Source organism: Terrapene carolina, unplaced genomic scaffold, assembly GCF_002925995.2.
Source record: "Terrapene carolina triunguis isolate 2854851 unplaced genomic scaffold, T_m_triunguis-2.0 Scaffold629, whole genome shotgun sequence".
NCBI classification, from domain to species: domain Eukaryota; kingdom Metazoa; phylum Chordata; order Testudines; family Emydidae; genus Terrapene; species Terrapene triunguis.
In genome coordinates this window covers 14303782-14330462 of record NW_020664980.1, presented here as the reverse complement: position 1 = coordinate 14330462, position 26681 = coordinate 14303782, and the positions used below count along the sequence as shown (strand labels likewise).

General features: G+C 49.7%; 1 protein-coding gene across 1 annotated transcript in view; it reads right to left on the bottom strand.

The window, feature by feature from the left end:
• Window positions 1-1282: 1282 nt before the first annotated feature.
• Window positions 1283-26681, bottom strand: part of LOC112118660 (proton-coupled amino acid transporter 1-like) — a 36780-nt gene continuing 11381 nt past the window's right edge. Inside the window, exons 8-10 of the mRNA XM_024217070.3 lie at window positions 22549-22715; window positions 15128-15297; window positions 1283-6780 (exon numbers count right to left, since the gene is read on the bottom strand). Coding sequence (XP_024072838.1) covers window positions 6518-6780; window positions 15128-15297; window positions 22549-22715 — 600 coding nt within the window. The 3' untranslated portion in view covers window positions 1283-6517. The remainder of the gene's footprint in view (window positions 6781-15127; window positions 15298-22548; window positions 22716-26681) is intronic.

Here is a 26681-nt window from a genome sequence, read left to right as displayed (position 1 = left end):
AGAAGGGCTGGCTTCGGTCTCTCTCAAAAGCAACTTATTAGAAAGTGCTAGGAGGGAAGGGAGGAGAGTTAGGAGATGTAGGCATAGATTTTCAAAGCTGCCTCATGGCAATCAGGTGTCTAGAACTATTAGAAATAGATGGAGCTGGACAGCTATTTCCCCTGGTGGCTTTGAAACCCCTTCTCCCACAATGCAGATTGATAGTCACCATGACCTCCCCTTTCCTGGTCAGGGGAGAAGTAACCAATTTGCACAGATCTGGGATACTTTAGAACCAGTCAGACTTGTTCATTTTATGTTGCACGTGTGACCTCCATACCCTTATTTCTGTGCCAGGGAAGGGAAGGTGGATCTACAGATCTCCCTGCCAGCTGCCTTCTCTTTTGTTTTTCCCTCCTGTGCCATTGTCATGACCCACATGTCTAAAACCTGGGCCCACAAGGCTCCTGGGGGTCAATGCTCCACCCAACAGCTTAATGGCATCCGCTAGAAGGCTCCACCTCTGGGCCCTGATTGGTGGAACACCCGAGGTCTTGATTGGCCTGTTCCCCCCCCCCCTACTTAAGCCAGAAGAAGGAACAGGAAGTTATCTGTACAATTGGGCTCCACCCTGATCACCGAGTGCTAACCGCTCCTGTCTCCTGATCCTTAACAGGCCTGATAACTGACTCTCAGTTCCTGACCTCAGCTCTTGGTCCTGAACCCCATTCTGATACGGGAACCCGGTCCCCTGTCCTACACTAACCCCTAGGCCCAGCCACCTACGTCCTGGATCTGACAGGAGTTTCATCATTTACATGCCAAGCCCTTTGGGGGCCAGGACCCATGGCTTAAGGTCATTGATAAAGCGCCTTGCACATTTTGGGTGCCAAACCATATTTAACAGTGTTGAATTGAATACTGAATTAATGGAGATATCCTATCTCCTAGAACTGGAAGGGACCTTGAAAGGTCATCGAGTCCAGCCCCCTGCCTTCACTAGCAGGACCAAGTACTGATTTTGCCCCAGATCCCTAAGTGGCCCCCTCAAGGATTGAACTCACAACCCTGGGTTTAGCAGGCCAATGCTCAAACCACTGAGCTATCCCTCCCCCCAATAATTAACAATCTTCAATAATTAAGAACAGCCTACTTGTTACATATAAATGATCACAGCTGGTAACTATGGACATTTAACCCAAAAGGGTAAAATTTATCCGACATCTAAAAAAAAAAATAAAGTTCTTAGTATAAAAATCGCATCATGGAAGCCTTTAATAAAATAAAAATAGACCTTATTTATTGAATAAAATAACCGAATACATGATCCAGGTACAGCACCAAATACAAATAAGTTCTTTCACTGGGCAGATATACATACTGTGTGCTGGCAATATACATACATGCTGGCACGAAAAACATACAACAGATTAGATATATTTACACATACACTTTTCCTGGTCACTGACCTGCTGACAATGTAGAAGTCAAATGGTAGGTCTCACTGATCATCCAGTCCAATGCTGGCTGTGACTACCTTATGTCAAAATACACTTCGCTCCACAATTATTCAGTCATTCCATGGATAAGTGTAACCCCAGGTAAATGCACCCTGTTCCCCACCCCTTTATTTTCATTTAAATATAGCGGAAAGGCCCAACATTTAAGCTAGTCAAAAAAAATGTGAACAACGTCCTGATCATAAGAATCTACAAGCACCTCAAATGTGAGGACTTCAGCGCTGATTGCAGTCTAAAGTCACAGCTACTTGAACTGCCAGGTCAACCATTCATTCTAACACCAGGGACCAAATGCTGTTCTCATCAGGGGTAAAGCCAGCGTACCTCCATTGACTGTGAATGGAGTTACTCCGGTTACACAGGGGTAAACCTAAAGTGGAATTTTGTCCCGGGTTTCTTTACCATTGCAGATGGGCATGTCATGCACTCCTTCCCTCTGCTCTGCCACGAAATGCCCTTTTCATTTCCTTGATTGGAGATGTGGTACCACACCAGAACTGGAGCCCCACTGGGAATGAAGAGGGACAGCATGATATGCATGTCAAATGCGACCAGGGGCTCCAAAAGTAGATATGGCCACTTCTACAATATCCCTCGAAACATGATCATATGGCCAAGACAGTTAGTACAAACAAAACCATTTTCCCCCTCTTCTGAGCCAGCAGCGAGCTGCTAATATTCAGAGAGCAAATAATCCCGTGTTATCCAAGTGCTCTGCAAAGTTATATTGAATCTATATTGTGTTCTGTGCAAGAGTGCCCACTGAGCCAGCCCCTGGAGCTGTATAGTGTCGCATCAGCTCAGGGCTGACAACAGAAAGAGCTTTTAAATGGAGGTGGGGGAAGAGGGGACAGACTACAAGTTATCGCTCCCAACAGGACATGTCCCATTAGCAATAATTCTGACATTAGTATTTTACATGGTGTGAGGGAGGGGGTTTGATTGATACAGTGCTGAGGTTAACTTGAACTGCCACTTCTACCAGGGGAAATGGAGAAGAGACACCCCTCAGTGGTCAATCAGGACTGCCTAGAGGCCAAGAGCAGCATATGTGGATGGGTGGGAGCGGCAGGGGGAGCGACACTCACATTAGTGTTCCATTCGATGTAATAATCCTTACGCTGGCTGGCTGGCAGGCAAGGAGAGCCCTGCTGATAACAGGAGGTAGTGGCTATCGATTGCTGCCAACGTTCCATCAAGCAGAAGACAAAGCCATGAAGCCAAGAGAAACTGTTCCCCGAGACTCCAGCATGCAATGATGCTGGGTAGAAAAGGTGCAGCCCAGTGATTCTGCATGTCAGTAATGAAATCAGACACCAGAGTAAGTTCTATATACAATGATCTTTTCCATTGCACTCTTGCCATATGTAGTGTGCACGTCAGGCTCCATTCCCCAGGGCAGTTCCATGACACCGGGGCCTGCTGATCGCGCTCACACCGATCTCAGGGCAGTCACTTGAACTTTACACCAAAGCAAGCGACATCAGGGTCAGGTCCTTGGTCTTAAAGGGACACTCCAGCAACTGGCAACTCAAGAGTGTCCCCTAAGTCAACAGTCATAAGCCCTCACTGGCTGCTGGGCTTGCTATGACCTTCAGCAGGAAGGCTGCAGATGGAGCAGGTTTTGCTTTGCAGCTGCAGCCACGCCGATGACGTGAGTGGCCGTGAAAATGTAAAGGAGCATAAGATATAGCTACCTGCAGCTAAAAAAAAAAGCTACACCACCACATGACTGGCTTGACAATCTTGCAGGAAGACACCAGGCTTGGGCAAACGGGTGTAGAGGTCTCAACATATGCACCCTGTGCTGAACCAAATGCAATTTCTATACTGCGGCTGCATTGCGGGGAAAGAGGCTACTTACGTAGCCTCTGTACAATAGGAGGGACCTGGAGGCAGTTTATGTATTGGAGCTCATCTCCAGATAGCTTCTCATCCTGGCATTTGGTCTTCTCTCAGAAGAGGTCAAACACCAAAGAACTGTAAGCCCCGCTGTTCTCCAGTGTCAGAAACAAGATGCCAGCATGCCAAATTTGCCTGTATTTCCTCAAGTTCAGTTCAAACCAATCACAGTGTTCCTTGCTGAAACCAGGGCTGGCTCTCGGACCAGATGGGACCTGTTCCTAGAATCTGTTGGCTGCACTGAGGCTGCAGAGAGAGCGGGGTATCTGCGGGGTGGGAGAGGGGATCTCTAAAGGAAAGGTGTGCCCCCGGGGAGGACACACTTTGAGGCTTTGAAGGAGAAGTAATAGAGAGCGGAAAAGAAGCTTGGCCCACGTCAGGGGTTGGAGAGGTGCCAATATGCATTGTTTTGGTCAGGCTGTTTTCAAGGAGATCTGAACTTGAAGGGTTTGTTTGCTTCAGGAAACAACCTGAGGAACAGGCACTGATGAAGGAAGTGAACTCTCCATTTAATGAAAACATCTGTGTTAGGAATGTACACAGAGAGAGAAGCACAATTGCTTCCTAAACATCTCCCTAAGGGCTCCTGGAGACAGAAGCAGCTTTTGAAGAAACAGCAAAAGCACAACAACCCCATTTACTAGTGTCCCCTTTAAAACCAATCCTTGGTATTGCCGCAGCATAAATTGACACCTTCCAGTAAAGCCCTCGGGGTCAGGTAGTCACAACCCAACCTCTGGGGAGCAGCAGGACCAGCCAGCCATGCTTTGGAATTGCCATTACAAAAAAAAGCACACAGACTCCATTTCCAGGCTGTAGAGGCTAGCGGCTAGGCCCTGCTAGTTACCTAAGACAGCCACTTTGCGGCCAAGGGGAAATCAAACCCTGCTCCCGTTCTACTGAAATGCTCCCGCCATTGTACAGCCGGATCTTTCCATTGCTACACGCGTCCAAGAGCTCAGAGGTTTTGGATGGTTAAGAGACAGCATCAACCCTCCCTTCACACCATTCATATTACAGCACAGGGCTCTGGGAACAAACCTCTGTTGATCACCTGCTGCAAGTTTGGCTTCCAAGCCTCTATTTCAAGATGAATATACATTGGCCCTCCCTGCCCTATCCTAGCAAATAAATAAGTTCAGCCCAATGCCCTTTCAGACTGGGCTTACTTTTAGACACGAGCTTAACAAACCATCCTGCGGGGGTCTTGGCGGCGCCTTTACAAATCGATGTAAAAAAACTAAATTACAAAAAACAATCACTACAAAGTAGTCCTGGATGGGTCCGTGTGCTGAAGCAGACACTGGGACGCTATTTGATTTCCAGCCGTCACTTTACGAACACTCCCTTCATTAGTGCTTTCATTCAGACGCGAGTGATGCCTTCCTCTTACGCTAACCAGAAGGAAGAGATTTTTAAATCAAACCCTGCATCCAGGTCCAAGATCGCTTACTCTAGTCCTTTGGTCATTGACAAACTGTTACAAGCCACATGAATGAGAGTTATGGTGTCGTGTCAAGCCACGCCTTACCAAAGCATGACCATGACAAAGCTTATCGCTGTCTAGAGATCTAGAGTGAAGTAAAGGGAAATGAATGAAAGAGGAACACGAAAGAGACAGCTCCCTTCCCTCGCTAATCAAGCCAAGTGGGTAAAACAGATCACGCTTCTTCCTACCTAGCAAGTAGTGGGACCCCCACTTAACTAGCTGGAGAACAAAGGATAGATCCAGCAGGGGAAGAGAAGAGGAACGCAGGTTCATTATAACAATGTGCCTTCGGTTCTCGTCGTCATGATTCAGCATTTGTGCGATCAGTGATTTATAACAAACAGTGAGGTAGCACCGCCCAGCAGGGGCGTAGCTATGGTGGGTGTAAACACAAGACATCCCTTGTAGGCGGGGTGCGTTCCAGGGGGAGGAGGAGTGAGCTTAAAGTAGTACCGGCAAGGGGACATCCCTGTCCCGTGCCCTTTTTTTGAAGAAAAGGTGTAAAGGAAAGTGGGCTCCTAGTTCAAGAATAAAATAACTGCCTCAGCAGTTAAGTACTTTGGAGCCACATGACACCTTCCCAGCCTGTTCCGTGGGTACCTTGTTCCTAATGCTTTCGATAACCCCATATCCCTTATACAGAGTCTACAAGGGGGGGGGGGGGCCAATCACAACTAAACTTAAATCAGGGATTTAGCACAATCCCCCAATTCCTCTCTGAAACCCAAACACACAGACTTGCCTTATCCCACACTACCTAGAATGGACGGAGCCGGAGATGGGGTATGGCAGGGGGATCTAGGCTGAAAAAGGCCCTGACAGACGGGTTTGTAATGTGGCTTCCAATAAACGTTGCCATCTAATGCTCATGTGTTTGGCTCCTCAAGCTAGAGAGCGCTCTACCCACTGAGGCCCGACCGGGCTGTGACGGTCAGCCTGCCAGGGCAGCGCATACAAGAGATTCTCTCTCCTTGTGCAGTTTCCTGTTCCCTTTTCCCCTTGCTGTCACTGTAATTTTCCAGGTTCTACAGCTCTTAGGGATGAGGGCTCTAATGTGTCACTCACTGGCTGGAGTTGCTCTGTTGCCATGAATTAAAGTGCTGGGAAAAAAAATTGGCACCAGAAAAGACTCGGAGATTCTCTCTTTCTGGGCAGAGGGGAGTTTGGGAAGGGTAGAGGTACCCTTGGTTGTGAAGCAGTCATCTAGATCCCTGAACGAGCCCAAAGGTTTCTTCCCTCCCCTTGGTACTCTATAGTCTAGAGCATGTCCACTTCAAACTGCAGTACCTTGGCACCTGTAGGTATGTCATCTTAATCTGCCAGAAGGATCCCGGTGGAGCGAAGGAAGGCACTCCATCCCAACCAGGGGCCACAAGTCATCTCTGCAGGGCTCCCAGACCCAAGCAATGAGACCCCCAAAGTGGGAACCGCACGCTATGAGGAGAGGGAAAGGGAAAGGGAATCAGGGTCCTGTCTTTTCTGGTTGTGCACTCACCCTCACTTCTCCTGGACAAATGCCTTTAAAGAGAAGGAAGGGAGATTCGCTGCCATAACCCTGATAAAAACCCCATGAGCTGCCAAGAGGCTGTACGGCGTTGCTGGGGTGGAGCGGGAGAAGGAAAAGGGGTCACTGTACCAAGGCACTGGTGGTGTTGGAAATGGGGGGGGTGGCCAGAGCCCAAAGGGACTCATAGGTGCCCACCACAAACCCCGCAAAGCCCAGGACGCTGATCAGGATGTCTTTGGCGATGGTGACAGGGTGGAGGCCGTCGGAGTAATAGGTGGTGATCTCCAGCAGGGGAGGGATGATGAGGGCGAGAGCACTGCTGCTCACGGAGCCCACCAGAGAGATGACGATGTCCAGGCGGGGGATCAGGATTGCCAGCAGGCCTGGGGAGGGGAAAAAGAGAGAGAGAGAGAGAGAAAAAACACAGGGCTGTTAGTACTGGCACTTGCAGAGAGACCGCTCTCCTCTGAGCAGGTAGGAACAGACAGGCCACCACAGCGTAAGGTGAATGAGGCAGCAGGGGGCCTGTGTTTGGCCCCCTGGATTATATCTCCCTCTGCCCACCAATCAAAGCAAGCTTTGCTGGAAGCCAGCAGCCCGGGTGTCTCTTCCCGCCTCCCCCCCAAGACTGTTAAAGTGACAACACACGTCTAGGGTACAGAACGACCCAATTCAGGCACAACCTCCCCCACGCCCGAGGCAGCATTGTCTGTTAGGGCACTCCGGAGCACTGGGCTTTTCTCCTGGCTCTGCCAATTGACTCACCATAAGCTGGGCAGGTGCGATTCTCTCTGGGGATAGCACTTCTCCACCCATCTAAAGCGGAGAGAGCTACAGATGACAGGTGCTGGGGTCATTAACCAAAGCAAGCAGTAGCTTTTCAGGGGCTGGTCTTCCTGAATGGCCCCTTGGCACTCGGTATTGAGAGGCCATTTGGAGCTCCACCTTGCCCCAGCGTGCACACAAGATTGGCTAGAGAGACTGTGACCAGATCGGGGGTGGGGGGGGAGAACTCTTCCTCCAGGAGTGCACTAGGGTGCCACGGAGATCCATCGTGCACAGGGATTCGGCACCATCGCTCCTGGACTCGCATATCATTAAATGAGGAGAAATGCATGGGGCTGCACCCAGAAATCCCCACGGTGGCAGCTTCGCTCCGGGAACCGGTCAGGTTCACGGTCCCAAGAACCGTGGCCATTATCTTTTCCCAGAAGAACACTGACACGGCCACGCCCTCTCCCCTTCAGTCCAGGGAGCAGGGGGTCCCCCTCGGTGGCCACCAGACCGAGGCGTCGGGTTTGAGCGGGAATCAGAAGGGTGTCGTGCTCTCAGCTGGCTAGGCCACAGAAAGGCCAGCAGCCCGAGGGGTGCGTGTCTCCTTGCAATGGGGAATGCTGCTCTTCAGCAGGGGGTAGGTTCCTTCAGAGCAACAGGATGTGTCGGACAGCAGCCCTGCACAAAGGAATAAACCACAGATCTGCAAGCCTCATCAGCTGTCTCAGGACTCCCTGGACCAGGCTGGGCATCCAGGGGCAAGTTATTTTAGAGTTTAAGCTTAGGCCCCCTCCCCACCCCCCCATGAGTTCTGCTCCTCTGCGGGAAGGTGGAAGGGAAGATAGGGGCTGGATCATTACTGCACAGGGCAGCTTGCGATGGAGGTGGGAGGGGTGACCCAGCGCTCTCACCAGTCAAACGTTTACACCTTCAAGGGCCCCTGTGGAACAGAGGCCCACTGGCTAGGGTGAAGCAAGGCATTGATGTGGAAAGCAGACGGCGAAGCCCACTGCACAGGATGAGTTCAGATCGCTGTTCGGAAAAGGCATTTTGAAGTGAGAGCCAGTAATGGCACCATGGCAATAGGATGGGGCTACTCGCAGAGCTTCAGTTTTATGAGGAGGCGGCTCATTTAACTTATTTCTATAGGGCCCATGATCGCGGCAGTGAGACACCCACTTATAGACAGCAGGCGCGGCCCCTGAGAACAAGAGCTAAAACACAGCTTGTTGTCAAAGGCCTGGGTCTTTAGCATCGTGCCCTGGAGGTCTGCCGGACTCTGGCTCCAACAGGCTACAGAGGGGAGTGAGCCGATAGCTGAGACAGCCAGGGTCCCCCAACCAATCTTAACAGCGGTGACAGGAAGCCGAGCTAGGCACTAACAAGCCTTGGGCCTGTCTGGGCCTTTACAGAGCTTTTCCAGCTAGTCCAGAGTCACGCGTTTCCCCTCCACCCCACCCCGCCAAGTAAGGAGCCGATTTTCAAAATCAGGGGGTTAAACTCAGATCTACGTGCCCAGCGTCAGGAGCCCACGCTTCACATTAGGGCCAACACCAGAAGGGTTGGCTGCGTAACAGGTGCTCAGATCGATGGTTGTGGAGACCATAAGAGCAATAAAGAGGATTTTCGAGGGACACTGATCTCTTAGGGCAGAGGAAGGGTTAAATAGGCATGACCTGCTGCGTGTAAGGAACACCACGAAATCCACTGCCTTCGTAGCATTCCAACTGCCAACAAGCACTGTGGTCATTAGCAACGATCAAGGCAATATGGATCAAGAACATGATGCTTTAAAAGGGGAACTTGATCCGTTAGAGGGGGAATTTTTATACTAGAACGTGAAAGAAAAACAAGCAGGTTCCTTGGCCAGGCGTTTTCTCTATTTGCCAACGTGTGTGTGTCCGATATTGTGTTGAAACAACAGCTCTCTCCTTAATCCCCCAGCCAAGTCACAGTCCTGAATTAGTGGAACCATGCTCTTGCTATGGAAGGTAATTGTGGTGTCACACGTGGAATGGCAACTTCAACCCTTCCCACCTCAGGGCTTGGATGGTAGTTAGAAACGTGCAGACGTTCGCCACACGTGTCCCATTTTCATAAGGAACCTCCTGACTTGAGCAGCTAGCAGTGAAGGGAATTTACTGCAGTTCTGCCTTTGCCACTAGAGGATGCCTCTCCTGGCCATCTTCAGACAGCCATGAATGAGGGTCACAGCTCCAGCTCAGCCCTCACTTAGAAGATAGGCAATGTGCGTGCAAAGAAGAGGGAGGAGTGGAGGGTGACACCACAGAGGCTGAGGTGGGACGCGGCGGGAGAACACCACAGAGCAGGAAAAGACGTCACAGGCAGCAGAGGAAGCGGGACAGCACTGCCTCTGACATTACCACGTGACACGCTGAGTTGGTTAAACAATGACCTCCATGATAATGACCCGAAACCCGGATCCTGCTGCCGGGCCAATGCCTTTCGGTTCTTCGTTAACAGAATCTGTAAAATATTACAGGCCCCACTGAACGCTATCTGCAGTCCCAGCATTCCTGTACAATTCACATTCTTCACCCAGACAGTAACTGCCCAGAAAAAAAAGAAACTTAGCACCCTGCTCTACCCAAAAAGGTGTAAATTAAAACAGAGGTCGGTGCCCATCTTCTGGCACCAGTGCCGAAGGGCCATCATCACAGCGAAGAAAGGAGCACGCGACGCCAAGTCAGTCAGGGTGACAGCCAATAGACTCCACTTCCAGAAACGGGAACGACTTCTGAAACTCAGTTCCAACGAAAGGGCCTACCAGCCACATGCTGTCATGAGACTCCTCACATCCATCTCCGCCTCTCCCCACTTTCCCAGTGTCTCAGGCCACTCTTCCCCCCGGCTTCAACGCTTACAGAAAATACTTACCCTGGTTTAACTGCCCCTAATGATTTCCATTACTGAAGTTGCATATTGGGCCCTGGGTGTGACACATGCTCTGCTACACAGAAATGGAGAGAGAAACTCCAAGCTACTTGTGGGATGTTCTCTCAGCCTCCAGCCACATTAGCCTGGGTGTATGGAGCTTCATTTTTTGTAATCCTAAGCAGAATGATGAACCTACAACACCGAAGAGAGACGGCCCAGTGGTTAGGGCACAAGTCCGGGACACTAGAGAGCGGAGTACAATCCTTTGCTCCGCCACAGATGTCCTGTGTGACCTTGGGCAAGTCACTTAGCTTTATAATGCCTCAGCTTTCCATCTGTAAAATGGCAATACCACCACTTCCCTACCTCACAGGACTGTTGTGAAGATTAGTGCCTTAAAGCCTGAGGTACTCCAACACTACAGTAGTGGGGCCGGATAAGTACCACAGACAGCAGTTCAATAAAATAAATCAATTAAAAAAAAATTGCTATAAGGGCCTAAGCCCCAAACAGCCAACTTATTAGGAAAAGAAAAGACAAGGTGGGTAGCTCTTCAGCTCTAGTGCTCAATGGCATTGTTAGGGCTTTTCAGTGACACAAAATCCTAAGAAGGAAGGCAACCGGATTCTGCACAACAAAAAGATTCTCGGCAATGAAAGTAGGGCACTTCAAAGCATAATCACCAGAGAGAAAAGGAAATTGGTTGATTGCTTTGAAAACACGGCCTGTCAAAAAAATACTGTCTGCTACCTACTCAGGGAGGGGGAGGGGGGGGATCCAACTCCTAGAGCCCAGGATATAGAAAAAACAAACCTGGCATTTTTGCACCCAGAGCTTATTTGTTTTAATATGGGTCACCAGAAAACTGATCTCTTGTGCAACGGAACAAGAAACGTGCTTGGAAAGAAACGTGGCGCTGTTCGGCTTGCATCACAGCGCCCCCAACACCAAGGTCTTCAGTCCAGGGGTCATTCTGCCAATACAGCTGCGGTGTGAGGGGCAGCAGGGTAAGATGGCAACTCAACGCTATTACAGCCACTGGAGCCGAAGGTTCTGACAGCCTGGGAGTCTGCATCGCGTTCGGTGGCTACGTGACAGTCAGAAAGCGAAGGACAGAGCCGCCGCTGCAGCAACTCGCTTAGGTGAGCGCCTCTGACAGAGCTTTCTAATCATGTCACAAGATCAGGGCCTTGAAAGTAACAGCCACTTAATTCCACAGCACGGGCAAGCCTGGCTGGTTAGCTAAAGACTGGCCACGGTGAAACCTCAGGGAGCGCCGAGGGGTTGCAACAGAAATCTGTTCTCTATCGAGTTTTGATGGAATTAAACTCAATGTGTCAACACAGGCAGCAACTCCTGAGTTAAGGCCAGCTTGTCTTTCCGTGGCCCCATCGTGCTTAGACAGTTCAGGACCTTCTTTAGCATAGGGTTTTGCAGACGTGTGCTGCAGTCAGTCTCTGAGTAAGGTTACAGCAGCATGAGACCAACTGGATGCAGAGCTCACCCTACCCCTTTCCACTGGAAATATGACCTGAGGAGAAAACCAATCCGGTGTGTGCTCTTGCCTGTCTTTGGCGCATAAGAAAAAAAAGGGGCAAGGAAGTAGTCTTAGGGTTTGTCTATCCCTTACAGCACTGAACTGCGGTGGCACTTAGTAAAGGCACTATCTTTGCGGACAGGAGAGCTTCTCCCGTCAGCGTAGGTACTCCACCTCCCCAAGAGCCGGTAGCTATGGTGACAGGAGAAGCCCTCCCGTCAACATCGCGCGGTCTACACCAGGAGTTCGGTCGGTATAAATGCATCACTCAGGGTTGTGGATTTTCCACACCCCTGAGCAATGCAGTTATACCAGCATACATCTGTAGTGTAGCCCAGGGCTTGGTGTCAAGTCCGGTTTTCCCTGTTCTGCTGCAAGTCTTCTTGGAAAGACCAGGAGCACCGGAGCTGAAAGTGGTCTCATCAGACTGATCTGAGGCACAGAGGACTGTGGCTCTTACGGTTTGGAGCAAATAGCCACAACCGACGCCACCTGCTGGAAGAAGCAGAGTAGACACCAGGGTTCTGGCACATTACGGCGCTTTCCTCAATGAGGCGACACGTCTTTTTGCATGCCAGGTGGCAGGAGCCAGCCCGCCAGAAGGCATGCAGTACCTAGCAAAGGAGACCTCGCCTCGCTGCTTCTGAATCCGTGAACGTGCGGAGAGATGATCACAATCAAGCCAGCAAGCAGCTCACCCTACGAGTGCTGGAGTGAGAGATTCCTGCTACAACCTGCTCATAATGCAGCAATAGGGGGCACCTCTGAGCAATTCATGAACTTGTAGCATTCCTGTAACTTTTCCTATATTACTACCACAGCTCTGTCTGCCTGGAGTCCTCTAGACAAACATCTGGGCATTGAACTTTAGTGTCACCTGCTCATCTAAAGCTAGTAAATTAGCCTCTGTAAGCAGGTTGCTGCTTGCACAAGATAGCCTTAATGACTGCCCTCAATTACAGGGGGTAGTTCCCACTGAAGTCAACAGGAATTGTAGCCACATAATTGATGGCAGATGCAGCCTCTCAGAATTTATAGTCCTTTTCACCTCAAGGCGAACCACCTTGTCAGGAAGGTTGGTTAGCGTCAAAGGCAAGATTAGAACTCAGGTCTTTGGCTCCCAGGCCTCAGAAGCAGGCTCAGCAAGTGGCCCGAACACTACACCGGACAGAGTGATCGGATTGAGATACTGGCCACTACATAGAAGCAGATATTTCACTGGCACTGAGCCACTTCCAGGAACAGGCAGCCATCGGGCCACGCAACGGAGCGAAGGAAGCCTGGATCACTTACAAAGCTCCGTAAGAAAAGAGGCTTCACCTCTTGACAAAAGCTCCCAACTCCAATGGGGCAGTTTAAGGGTGGGGGGCTGCCCTGTTCCACTGCTTAACTCAAGTATGGCGCTTGCTCAGTTCTGGCTCAAGTTACGGGTGTGAGGGGGATGGGAGGGAGGGAGGGAGGGATGCTGAGGGATAACAGGAGCCCCCCACTTTTGCACCTCATTTTCCTCTCTCACCTCTCCCTCCCCCCAGTCAAAATAATCCCGCCCCCATCTCCTGGCTCCACAGGGCACAACCCTACAGAGACAACTCGCAGGACAAGCAGAGTAACCGGCTGCAAAATGTGCCATCGTGAGCCCCCTACGACTCCTTCCATTGCGGTGGCTCAAAGTAACAAGATTAAGACCCCACGGAGAACAAGCAGCAAAAGTAAACCACCAGTTGCAGTTCCTCAGCCTCAGGGGACAACCGTTGTGCTTTCCACAGATATTAATGCAAAGGGCTTTTAACTGTGTAGGTTTTGAAGGGCTAAGCTAAAACAAATCCAAACTGCGCCCTCTCTTGTGACGCAGGCTTGGTCCAAGGCCATGAGATCATTCCAATTAATATTCATGCAAACCACTTAATGGCTTTTATCCTTTCTGAGGACCCGTGCGATCTCTCTCATTCCGCTCCGAGTGCGCAAACCCAGCAGGAATATGCGCGACAAAGGAATCCATGCCCGGCCCCTTAGCACCTCTGGGACGATCCTTTAACCCTTTGTTCTTTCCCAGCCTCTTGACGTATCCACAAGGTTCCAGCCCTGGATTCACTCCAGCCTATTCCACTTAGCTGCTTGAAACCATCAACTCCGGGTGTGTCTTGGACCTGGAGAGTCCGCATCCTGCTGCGCTACTAGAGCGGTAATGGTGGGGAAGTGTCCCCTGGCACTGGGGGAGTGCTCTGCCGAGAATCTCTGTTCTAGCACTGTCTCCTATAGTAAAGAGCCCCGCAGTACAGGAAGGCAGAAGGGTCAGTTTTTTGTGCACACCCCCACCTTATTTCATCTATTCTGTCCCACTCTGGCACTCCAGATGCTGGCAAATTCCTGTCCTCTTATCCTTCTGAATGACCGTTCTAATCTTTCCAGTATTATCCTTAGTTCAAAGCAGAGCGGAGAACACCACACCTGCCTTGCTCTCTTTTTAATTCCATTTTCTGCTAGCTACATCTCTTTTCAAACTCAGGGAGGAAGGAATAAGTCGCTAGAGAGAATAAAAAAGCCCCCCACACTTATTAGCCGGGTGGACAATAGGTCTAAGGCAGGGGTTCTCAAACTGGGGGGTCGGGACCCCTCAGGGGGTCGCAAGCTTATTATGTGGGGGGCCGTGAGCTGTCAGCCTCCACCCCAAGCCCCACTTCACCTCCAGCATTTGTAGTAGTGTTAAATATTTTTTAAATGTTTTTAATTTAGAAGGGGGGATGGAGATGCAGAGTTTTGCTTTCAAAACAGAGTCCACAGAATGCAAAAGAAAGAGGCCTGGTGAAGTAGGTCAGTTATATATGAAAGTGTGGTTGGCCGATTTAACATGCTCCCGCTCCCTAGCTTGCCCCCTCCCATCCAGCTACTGTATTAGCCAGCAACTTCTGAGCCACTGGAGGAAGTTGCCCGTTTGTGAGCTGCTGACAAGCCTTAAAGCAAGGAAGAGAAGCTAGAAACCGCCCGCAAAGCGTGTAACCGTCAAATACGAACGTACATGAGCCCTACATAAGCGGACAGGGAAGGCACTGCAGTGTGTACTCAGTGCACCAGGAGGTTTGCCTCACACTTTGCATTCTGAAAGGGATTTCATCGCCCAACAGCCGGCACTTTGGGAATGAGTCCCTGATAAGTGACCTAACACAGGCAAGCATTGTGCAAGTTTCCTATGTGCTGCTCCAACACACAGACCACCTGCAGCTCCTACTCTGGGTGCATGCAGAGCCAAGCATGACAGCCTCTGACTAGAGCCAGGGAAGGGACAGATGCTGGGCAAGTCCTAACCAGCAATACCTCTGATCCCATTCCACGGGCTCTCCTGGGCAGAGTCTAACAATTGTGCCGAGGGGCGTCAGACTGCGTGGAGGAGGCGAGTGTCCAGTAAGCAATGGGGGAAGATTCAAGGATACACTGCCAATACTTTCACAAGGGTTCCCACGGCGCTGACACCCCATCCCCTCCCTAGAAGGTGAGCAAACCAAAGGGGTTTGGAGCCTACTCACATGTCACGCAGACGAGGCACGTCCTGAGGAGCAGGTTGACCCACAGCGCCCAGCGCTCCGACACCTGGGAAACAGCCCCGGGCACAATGATTTCTGCAGGGACGTAGAACTGCAGCGCGTAGGTGAAGAAGATCCCAATGGAGTAGAGCAGCTTGACAGATTGGTACAGCCTGCAAAGGGAACAGGGAGAAATCCAGTCACCTCCACTCACACCCCAGCTCCCTCAAGGGCAGATTTAAGATAAAGCAAAATATAAATAACTCTGCGACAAGAGTGAATTTAGAAGGGAAAGAGAGCTGGGCTTCATCCCCATGTCTGTGAAGCCAGCCCCGCGATCCATGGATAAGGGGTAAGTGAGCATCTCATTCGCAAGACAGGGCAGCTCACGCCCTAAGCCCACAGCTGAAAGGCACTTGCTCTGGCCAGATGGCTCTGTCTCCACGAGGAGAGAGATCTCAGTGTGGGCTGGTGCCCTAGGAGTCGACAGGACCGGAGTTATCAAGGACGAGCATTTTGAGCGCTCTGACCCCGCCCCGACCATCGGGAAGGTACAAAGGGCCAGACTGACACAGGTATTTAGGTGCTTAAAGATGCAGCTGGGTGCCTGGGGGAATTTACAAAATTGCCAAAGGGAAGTGCCTGCCATTGAAAACAATAGGACTTTGGCGCCTAACCTACTTTGGATGTTTGGAAAATCCCACTAGATGCCTCACTGCATCTCTGGGCCCCTAAATACCTTTGGCTTCCATGGAAGCTCCTCAGACCACATGTTCAGCCCCTGGCTTAAAGCAGGCTGCTGCTAGCCAGTTCCGGGGCTCTGCCGCTTGCATAGGAGTCTTCTCCCACTGCTCAGAAAGGGGGTCATTTCATATCCTAGTCAGGGTGGGTCATGGGGACCAGGGTTTTGAACTTGTGAGCTCATGCACACACAGCATGACACTGTCCACTAAGCTCCTGCCGACTGGAGTCCGAAGGCCTGCGCTCAGCTACAGAACAGGCACTGTCCCAGCAGCGCAAGCTCCCCGACCACCTTCCCCAGCCAGACCTGCAGGGGCCACCTTTAAGGAATGCAGGGAGGCTCATCCTTACGAGGGCACTAACCATTGGGGCACCTGGCCACCCATCCACTAGGAAATGGGCAGAGACCACAGGTCGTCTCACAGAGGAGCCGGCTGATCAGACGTCAGTTACCACCAGCAACCAACGCTGGCTGTGAGCCAGTGAGCTAGAATTACAGAAGTTGTCTCTTATTACCTGTTCCCTGGGCGCTCTCTCATCCCTACCTTTGCTAGCAAAATTTGGGTTCTTCGCGGGAGGAAGAAAAAGCTACTTTTCGCCTCGCTCTGCGGCGAGCCCGATTTTACTCTGTGCCTTAAAATAAAAAGATCAAGGCTACCTTCAAAGCGGTTTAGCAGCTTTCGACATGAATATTTCACAGTTTTTGATTACTGCCTCCCTCCCCCCCACCCCAGCTAGGGGGAAGGACTGCACTGCAAGGATTAGCACGGGCTTAGGAAGTTAAACGCAATGCGGACGTCACCACCGCCCGCACTTTAACCTGCTCGATTAAAAAAAAAAACGACTATTTTTGGAGCTTGGCGCAGAGGGTTTGGGGGAAGGGACTGTTAAAATAGCAGTGCTGGGCAGGTTGTGTGTCCTGGTAGAGACCCTAGCTAAGTCCCCAAGTCAGCCGGGGTCTCGCTAAGTACTCATAATACAGTGACAGACATTAGCGATACAAAGGGAAGGAGTTTGTCTTCTCTGCGTGAGAATGACCCCGATCTCGGACCAAGGATGGCTAGGGGATACCAATTTCTGTGCAAGGTCAAGGGATCCATGGGCAGGAGAACCAGCCTTTTATAAAAGTGTTGTGTTACCTGGGCCAACCAGCTGGCTAGATCCCAGCATTGCATGGGCCAATCTAGATCAGGCTTCCAGTTGGGGTGCGTGCCTGTCTGGAGAAATAAGAACATGCATGGGGGAGCAGAGCTAGACAGCACTTGTGCGGCAGGGGGGAAGACCAATGGAAGCTGGAGACTCAGTAACTCCAGCTAAGGCAGGAGGGGCTAGCCACCTTTTTACAGTACTTTAGCTTCTACAGGCTGGAGGTGCTCCCCTTAGTAATCATACAAGGTACCAAAGCAAAGTATGCTGAGAAACTGCAACTCTATGAAGTCAGGGTTGGTGCACGGGGGGAGGAGGGGGGACCTGAACGCATTCTTATGAGCAAGAGGCTCTTGAGCACTGCAACCCACCAGTGAGGGATTCAAATGTAGGAGTCAGGCAGTTGGGGTGAGGGGAAAGAGAACCACCTGATCAACGGGGCATAGAACAGCTCGCAAGCATGAGGATGAAGCACTTTGCAGTTCTAACCTAGAGACAATTAAAGTAGCCAATAAAAATCACTCTCTTCCCTTTGGGAATCAGTTTCAAGCAGTGCTGCTTCTCTGCTCCACACACACCTTGCTGGGGGTTGTGGTGAAGTGACCTTACTGCTTTGGCTGGGGAAGATCAACTCAATGGTGGCAGTGCCGGGAGAAGAACGACACACTGGCTGAAGTAATGATGGGGACAGGCGAGGTACAAAGCGCAAGCTATAGACAGGAGCTATTTGCTGCTCAATTGGAACGGATCTCCCTTAGGTTATTCCTATGGCAATATGCCTGGAATCTCTTTTATAAATTCTCTAGTCCCTTGATGCAGTCTTCTTCAGATAGTGAGTAAGGAATTGGGACTACACGGCCCACTGGGGCTTTACAGGACATACTAGCTACTGAAAATGCCCACACTTATCAACGTAGCCTAATGTACAAAAAGCTTCAGGCAACGTTTTCACATTGGTGAGAATCCAATTTAAGGGTGTAAATACACTGATGCCTGTGCAAGTTGGGGCTTGGGGCATAAGCCACATCCAGGTATGGGGGTGAGCTTCTGAACATCTGACCGTAAGTCTCTCGTTCCTGTGGTTGGTTATATTCCTACTGTGTCACACTAAGTGACCACCAAAGATGGGAAAAGGCTACAGAGCACTAGCTCCTAAAGCAAGAAGTTTGTATGACTAATGCACGTCTTCAAAGATCGAGGGCAGGGCTGGCCCAGGAGTCTGTGCAGGTCACAAGGAGTCGGCAACTTCGCCCCTGCTCCCCTAGGTGAGGGGCAAAGCCCAACAGAAACTTGAGTGCAGGAAGAGGGCCAGGAGGGGCTAGCCACCGCTCAGCCCTCACCCACAGCAAAGATGGCCCCACTCAGGGATGATCAAGAAGAGGGAGTCCTGCAGACGAGTGGTGCAGTCACTGCGCTCTGAGGAGTGGACACGTCCACCTTCGAGGCCATGCGCCAAGAGCTCTCACAGAGGCTGTCGTCCACACCAGCCCCCACCAAGGGCGACATCACAGTGTCACAACAGTTCAGCTTTCATTCTGCACAGTTTGACAGCCATGGCCATAAACCCCTGGAAATGAAGCTCTCAACTGCCGCAAACCTGGCGTTGCTGCTCAGCATCCCACTAATGCTGAGGCTACACAGACTTACATTCCTCCATCGATGTAGCCCACCAACTTATGAGGAATAAACCATTCTGCGTCTGAGCAGTAGGCTGGGACACGTGCTCCATGGACAGACGTTCATCAGCCACCTTCACTTGGCATTTCCACACTTAACAGAAAGTTAGTTTTTACCCTAATTTAGGATCTTGAGTTTGTTTTTTGTAATACTTCCAAGTTATCGATACTTATTTACAACTTGATCCAAGTGTTCTGTCTGGAAATTAATTGACGTCTGCACAATGCTATGAAAATATTAAGTGTTTTGTATTATTAGCTCTGCTCGCAAGGTGTAGAGGATTCCATTTCCCCAGAGACTGTACTGTCCACATCTTCACCTCCACAAAAGCCCACTCATCAGCGATCCCTCGGGGTCAAGGATGATCTTTCACAGGTTTTATTTTTCATGGGATGGGGCAATTGCCCTTTAAGGGGAAAAGAAAGCAATGTTCCTTTAAGGATGAGGCATGCTGGGAGTTTTCTGCAAGGTATAAAGCCCAACTTTTGAGAGGGCTCAATCTGATGTAGACTCCAAGGTCCCGCAGGGGCCTGGCACATAGTTCAGAATCTGGATTTTTCTGCACAACGTTTTGGTCATTTTGGTCTATAATAAAACCAAAGTTTATTAGAAGTTGCAAACAGCCTGAAGTGCGTCCAGAAGACACTGCACCACTCTTACTTCCAGTTCTACTCACTGGCAGAGAAAGAGCGGTTTCCTTTTTTCAGCTCCTCAAACCTGCCACCCCCGAGTTTGGAAAAAGCCACTGATGTTTTAGACAGTGGATGATGCTGCAAAGAGGAAGGATGGTCTTGTGATTAAGGCACTGCAGAGAGCTGGGTTAAATTCTTAGCTCTGTCAGATTCCTTGTGAGACTTTGGGCAAGCTACTTTGTTCCTCTGCCCTTCAGTTCACCATCTGTAAAAATGGGGATAGTAATATTTCCTCTCTCCTACCCTTTGTCTTGCCTGTTTAGACTGTAAACTCTCTGGGGGTGATGACTGTCTTTCTACGTGTTTCTACTGCACCTAGCAGAATGGGGTTCTGATCTCAGCTGGGACCTCTAGGCTCTACCATAATACAGAAGTATTTTTGTAAGTCTCTCCTGAACCTCTCCTAGGGCACTGGTTCAACACCAGCTTGGTCAAGGGCTAGTGAGTGACCCAACATCCCTTCCAAGACGACCCACGTCTGAAACTTACTCAAAGCGTTTGAGGAGAGAGGAGGCAAATCAGATTGTCTGTTACTTCTGCCCATTGCTCACAGTACTGTACGTGAGCAGAGCGCACCCCTTCCAGTCAGAGGCCTTCCAGTGAGCCGTTACAAAGCACGGCAGCCCGCCGGGGAGGAAGGGACTCATGATTTGTCCCATTCTGAGAAGCCCATGGCTTTCCCAACACCTAAACCGGGGCAGGTTGGAGAAACAGAGCACACTGGGAAAGTCCTTACATCTAAGCATCTTCCCGTATCAACGGCAGGCCGCCCCCTGTCAAAGCATATGGTTTTCCACCATTTCTTGTTGTGACGCCAGGGGAGTCGGGGAAGGAGGAACAGAGCTCAGCTGACATGAGGAGAGGAGAAATGTTTCCCTTTTAGACACCAGAAGTTGGAGTCACTCTGCATCCTAGTAAAAGGTCGTCCTCCCAGGAAGAGGGGCCCACTTAAATCCCCCCCTAAAACCACCTTCCTCGGAGGAACATCAGCCAGTCAAGACAAAAAGGGAGTTACACAACATGCCTTCTCCTGGACTTAGGCTGGCAAATATTAAACCTCAAACAGTTTCAAAAGCCTCACATCTGTGCGCCTCATTGAATCAATTATCACAGCCTCCACGTTCCAAGCAAGCTGCAAAACACAGCCCATAGCTGCTAGCAGACAGCACCGGGCTTTTAATTAGTTCCTGCTCTCCTGCCTCCCCGCTACCTTAGTTCCTCAGAGTCCTTTGAAACCTGCCTTTGACAAAGAAGAGAAGGCAGCTCTGTAGCTGGAGGGTTTTGATTGGAGCAGCTGCTGCACCTTTGTCTGGGCCCGCTGGGGGCCAAGCAAATTTGTTTTTAATCTCATTCTCTATGACCAGGCTAGGGTGTGAAACACTGGGATGGGGGTAATAGGTGCCTATATAAGACAAAGCCCCTAATATTGGGACGTCTGGTCACCCTAAACAAGGCACTCCCCAATATCAGCCTATTAGGAATTTAATCTAAACAAAAACTGGCTATTTGGTAAAGCGTGAGGCTGCCTATTGACACCCATCAGAATGCCACACACAAGCCATTCCTGCAAGCACCCTGCTTGAATTGTATGCGTTGCCCTTGATTAATGAATGAAGTGTGTGTTGGACTGAAACGCACAATGCAAGCCCAGTAAAAACACCTGGCATTTCTCATCCCCAAAGTGCTTTAAACCCCATTACTTCTCACAGGAAAGGCAGGGAAACTAAGGCAGCAAAATTAAATGATTTACCCAAGGCCAAAAGAGAGCCCTGTTTACAACCTGTCTCCCACTCACACCTTTCCCGGTAACCTAGAGGTCAGTCACCCGCAGACACTGAATAACTCTGATTGTCTACCAACCACCAGCTTCCTAATGAAGAAGTTATATGTAACTGTGGGGCAGTCTGGTCCAAAGGGGTAGAGATAGATATCTATCTTTGCAGCAGGATTGGAGCCTGATAGACACCCTCAGAAAGTCCAGCAAGGTTTCCACTTACAAAGGAAGACGCAGAGCAGAGAGGTACAGGATCCCAAGGAAAGAGGCAGAAGTAGCACTTAACCAGTACCAGACTGGAGCCCGGAGGGAAAAGCTCTGCAATCTAAGCACCCGCTCTGGAGCTATAGGTTCAAGGCCCACCAGAACCAAGCTTAGTCCTTATACAGATGCAATTTAGTGCCTGTCTTTTGGAGACCACCTTTACATTAAAGCTCCTATGGCACTTTTCATAATGGAAGAGGTTTCCCTTGGTGACTTTGGCCAAAACCTCCCCTCCCCTTCCTGATATGCTACACTCCACACCTGGTACTGCCTGCATGTCACTGATGCATGTCACAGCTTATGGCTCCTTTCTATCCCAAAGTGCTGTGTTCATATTAACCCTGCCTCCCCTGCACCCATGTGTGATGGAAACAAGTAGCGGGCTCCATGATAGAAGAATGTCTGTGCTACTCTTACAAGTACGGTGGAAAGACCAGGACAGTCAGAGCCAAATCTCTTCAGAAATGGCAGAGACATTCACTTTCGCTCTCCTGCCACAGAGGAAGTGACAGCAGACATGGGACAGGGCAAAGGCTGCAGGGCCCCACCACAGGCCAAGTGGTATCCTGAGATGCTGCCCTGGACAGCAGGCGAGTGTGGTCAAGCTACTCATCCCCTCAGCAGCCCTGCACTAAGAGCTATTACATCCACCGATTCCCTTTCTGCATCATGTGAAATGCGAGCTCCCCACACACAGAACATAAGAACGGCCACACTGGGTCAGACCAATGGTCCATCTAGTCCAGGATCCTGCCTTCCAAGTTGCTGGTGCTAGAGAGGCAACGAACAGAAAAGGGCAATTTATCGAGTGATCCGGCCCGTTGTACAGTGCCAGCTCCTGGCAGTTAGAAGTTTAGGGACACCCAGAACATGGAGCTGCATCCCCAGCCATCTTGGCTAATAGCCACTGATGGACCTATCCTCCATGAACTCATCTCATTCTTTTTTTCTTTCTTAAGCTATATTTTGGCCGTCACAACATCCTCTGGCAATGAGTTCCACAGGCTGGCTGTGCGCTGTGGGAAGTACTTCCTTATGTTAGTTTTAAACTGCTGCCTATTTAAGGTCACCTGGTGTCCCCTAGTTCTTGTGTTACGGGAAGTGGTAAATAGCATTGACTGGAGACTCACCAGCAGTCAGGCAGGTTGAGAGTAATGCTGGCCTGGATGCTGGCTCCAAATCGCAGGTATCCCAAGGTCCCCAGGCTGATGTACAAGATGGTGACTATGGCCATTCCCACATACAGGATCATTGGGAAGTGCCGGGGATTCTTCATTTTATTTTCCAGGGGGAGCACCTGGGAGGAGGAGGAGGAAGAAAACAAACAAACTGAATTCATTTCCCTCCCCTTCACCTCCATGGGTTCAGAGTCTAGCGCGCCACCTCTGAGCCAGCATCTTCCTGGACGGGGCTGGCTGAGGAAGCCTCTTTGGGTCTGTGCCCTGTAGTCAGAGGAGACCCTAAGCAGCAGTGAGGAGCAGCCCTGGCACACAGCCAACTGTTGCGGTTGAGCCATTTGCCAACAGTGCAGCAGCTGGACAGGATGAGATGCTCCCTGGATCACGGGGAACCTCCCCCACCTACGCCATGTTGCAACAAGACCCAAGGAAAAGGAGCAGGGAATCATGTGACTGCAGAGATTAACCAAGTCGCTATGCTGCAGAGGAGTTAAGGAATTGGGAAGGTAACAGTAGGGTGAATTACAAGGCCCAGGGGTGGATTACATGGTCTAAGATTCTGGCATGAAGTATCCAGGCTCCTAGGAATCACATGGTCAAATCCTAATGGGATCAGCTCATCCCTTCAACCTTTCAAAAGAAGAGGAGAGTGCCACGCAATGTACTGTAGCACCGAAAGCCCTGCCGCTATCTCCTCTGTGCGGTTAGACACCCATGCCATTTTTCCTCCCCTTAAATCCTGCTCTTGGGCAAGATTTCCCCTGTTGCGTGCTGCATCAGCTGGTTGCCACACTCCACTCCAGAGGGGGAGCATCATCACCATCCCCGTGTCCAACCGAGTCTCCCCACACTGCTGTCTCAGAGAACTACTGGCTGGGATTGCTGGGGGTGGGGAAGAATTAGAATCATAGAATATCAGGGTTGGAAGGGACCTCAGGAGGTCATCTAGTCCAACCCCCTGCTCAAAGCAGGACCAATTCCCAACTAAATCATCCCAGCCAGGGCTTTGTCAAGCCGGGCCTTAAAAACCTCCAAGGAAGGAGACTCCACCACCTCCCTAGGTAACGCATTCCAGTGCTTCACCACCCTCCTAGTGAAATAGTGTTTCAATTCTATCACATGGGTGGGACTAGTCTATACTGGGATGATAAAGTTATACTTTAGTTTGTCCTACATCTAGAACTGTTAACTGGCTTCACTACCTCTGTGAATCCTGTAGGTTTCCATTCCCCCCCTTCACAATAAACGGTTTCAAGAGACCCCCCTTCTCCCCTTAATAGATCAAAGGAAACTCCCTCTCCCATTCTTCCTCATTCCTTAAGACTAATTTGCTTTACCATGTCATCTCCTGCTGAAAGTACCAGCACTGCATCCCTGTAAGTTATACATGAACTTCACTCAGGATGTACCAGAATGCCATTAAACTCATGTACTTTCTCTGTAATGCCCTGTCTGCTATTCTCATGCTTGGGCCCCAGGTAATGTAGCTGCTAAAGGAGTTGTGTAGGAGTTAGCAGGTGTCAGGTTTTATTTACAGGCAGCTACTATGCCTTCCCTTCGTTGTAAACACAGAGCTGATAGCATTCCCCAATCATTTCAACCAGAAGGTGATGGATTAGCCAAAGCACAAGTTTAAGCGATTTCAACTTTTCCATGAAATACTGAAAAACAATGAAGCAGCAATGCCTCATAGGAATTGTAGTTTGGGTGCCTTATGCTCCCATTCTCCTCAAAGGGCTGGGCTTGCTAGCCGGACTACATCTCCCATGATGCTTCATCCCCTTTTGGAGAAGGGAATTCATGATAGGAGTCACTGACTTTATGCAAAGAAAAGTCCAGCCAGCGAGCCCATCCTATACAAGAGAATGGGAGCATAGAGCCCCCAAATTACACCATTTTGAATCGAAATATTTCAGGTTTTGTGCATTTGGCTTTCAACAACATCTCAAAGTTTTCCATGGAAATCAGACACTTTTTGAACAATTTCATTCCACTGAAAATGCAATTTTTTGTAAACTGCTGAGACAAACAATTTTCAAGAAACCCTAGTAATCAAGAGTAACAAGACAGACAAAAGACAATACTTTTCTGGGAGCGTGGCAGGAGTGCATTGTGAAGTTTGCAGCATGTTGCTTTACCTCTACGCAAGCCTATGGTCACTGTGCTTAAGAACGGCCATACTGGGTCAGACCAATTGTCCATCCACCCCAGTACCCTATCCATGACAGTGGCCAATGCCAGACGGTTCTGGCAGTTGGTTAAGGAGAACCCAGAGCATGGGATTGAGTCCCTGACCATCTTGGCTAATAGCCATTGATGGAGCTATCCTCCATGAACTTACCCAGTTCTTCTTTGAACTCTTTATACTTTTGGCCTTTACAACATCCCTCGGCAAAGAGTTCCACAGGTTGACAGTGCATTGTGAGAAGTAGTACATCCTTATATTTGTTTTAAACCTGCTGCTTACTAATTTCATCGGATGACCCTTAGTTCTTGTGTTATGTGAAGGGTTAAATAACACTCCCTTGTTCACTTTCTCCACACCCGTCATGCTTTTATAGACTTCAGTCATATCCCCCGCCCCCTTACTTGTCTATTTTCTTAGCTGTTGTCAGTCTTTTTAATCTTTCCTCATATGGAAGCTGTTCCATACTCCTAATCATTTTCATTGCCCTTCTCTGCATCCTTTCCAATTCTAATAGATCTTTTTTTGATATGGGGCAAACAGAACTGTACGCAGTATTCAAGGTGTAGGCATACCATGGATTTATATAGTAGCATTATGTATTTTCTGTTTTATTATCTATCCTTTTCCTAATGATTCCTACCATTGTTAGACTTTTAGACTGCTGCCGCACACTGAGCGGATGCAGGGCCGACGAGGGGGGGGGGAAGCCGGTACAAATTACCGGGACCCGGCGGTCCGGAAGGGGCCCCGGGGCCCGGCTTCGTCAGCCCTGTTTAGCCGGTCCGCCCTTGCTGGGGGGCCCCCAAAATTTTTTTCACCGGGGCCCAAACCCGCTCTCGGCGGCCCTGAGCGGATGCTTTCAGGGAACTCTCCACGATGACTAAACAATTGCTTTCTTGAGTATTAACAGCTCACTTAGACCCCATCATTTTGTATGTATAGTTGGGATTATGTTTTCCAACACACTTACTTTGTACTTAACCCTGAATTTCATCAGCCATTTTGTTACCCAGTTTCGTTAGACCCCTTTGTAACTTCACAGTAGGCTACGGGCTTAACTATCTTGAGTAATTTTGTATCATCTGCAAATTTTGCCACCTCACTGTTCACCCCTTTTCCAGATCATTTATGAATATATGTTAAACAGTACAGGTCCCAGGACAGATCTTTGGGGGACCCCACTATTTACCTCTCTTTGTGGAAACTGGCCATTTATTCCTATCCTTAGTTTCTTATCTTTTAAGCAGATACTGATCCATGAGAGGACCTTCCCTCTTATCCCATGACTGCTCATTTTGCTTAAGAGCCTCTGGTAAGGGACCTTGTCAAAGGCTTTCTTAAAGTCCAATTTCCTTTTCCCACTAGATCACTCTTGTTACAAGCTTGTTGACATCCTCAAAGAATTGTAATAGATTTGTAAAGTGAAATCTTGCCTCACCAAAGCCGTGTTGCCTGTTCCCCAATAAATCATGTTCATCTGCGGGTCTAATAATTCTGTTCTTTACTATAGTTTCAACCAATTTGCCAAAGTTAGGTTTTCCAGCCTCTCATTGCCAGGATAGGAGCCTTTTTCAAAAATAGGCATAACATTAGCTATCATCCGGTTATCTAGTACATTATGATTTAAGCGATAGGCTACATACCACCATTAGTACAGTAGTTTTGCAATTTCATATTGGAGTTCCCTTCAGAACCCTTGGGTGAATACCATCTGGTCCTGGGGACTTGCTGCTGTTTAACTGATCAATCTGTTCCCAAACCTCCTCTACGGACCCCTCAGTCTGGGAGAGTTCCTCAGGTCTGTCACCTAAAATGAATGGCTCAGGTGTGGGGATCTCCCCCACGTCCTCTGCCGTGAAAACGGATGCAAAGAATTCATTTAGCTTCTCCACAATAG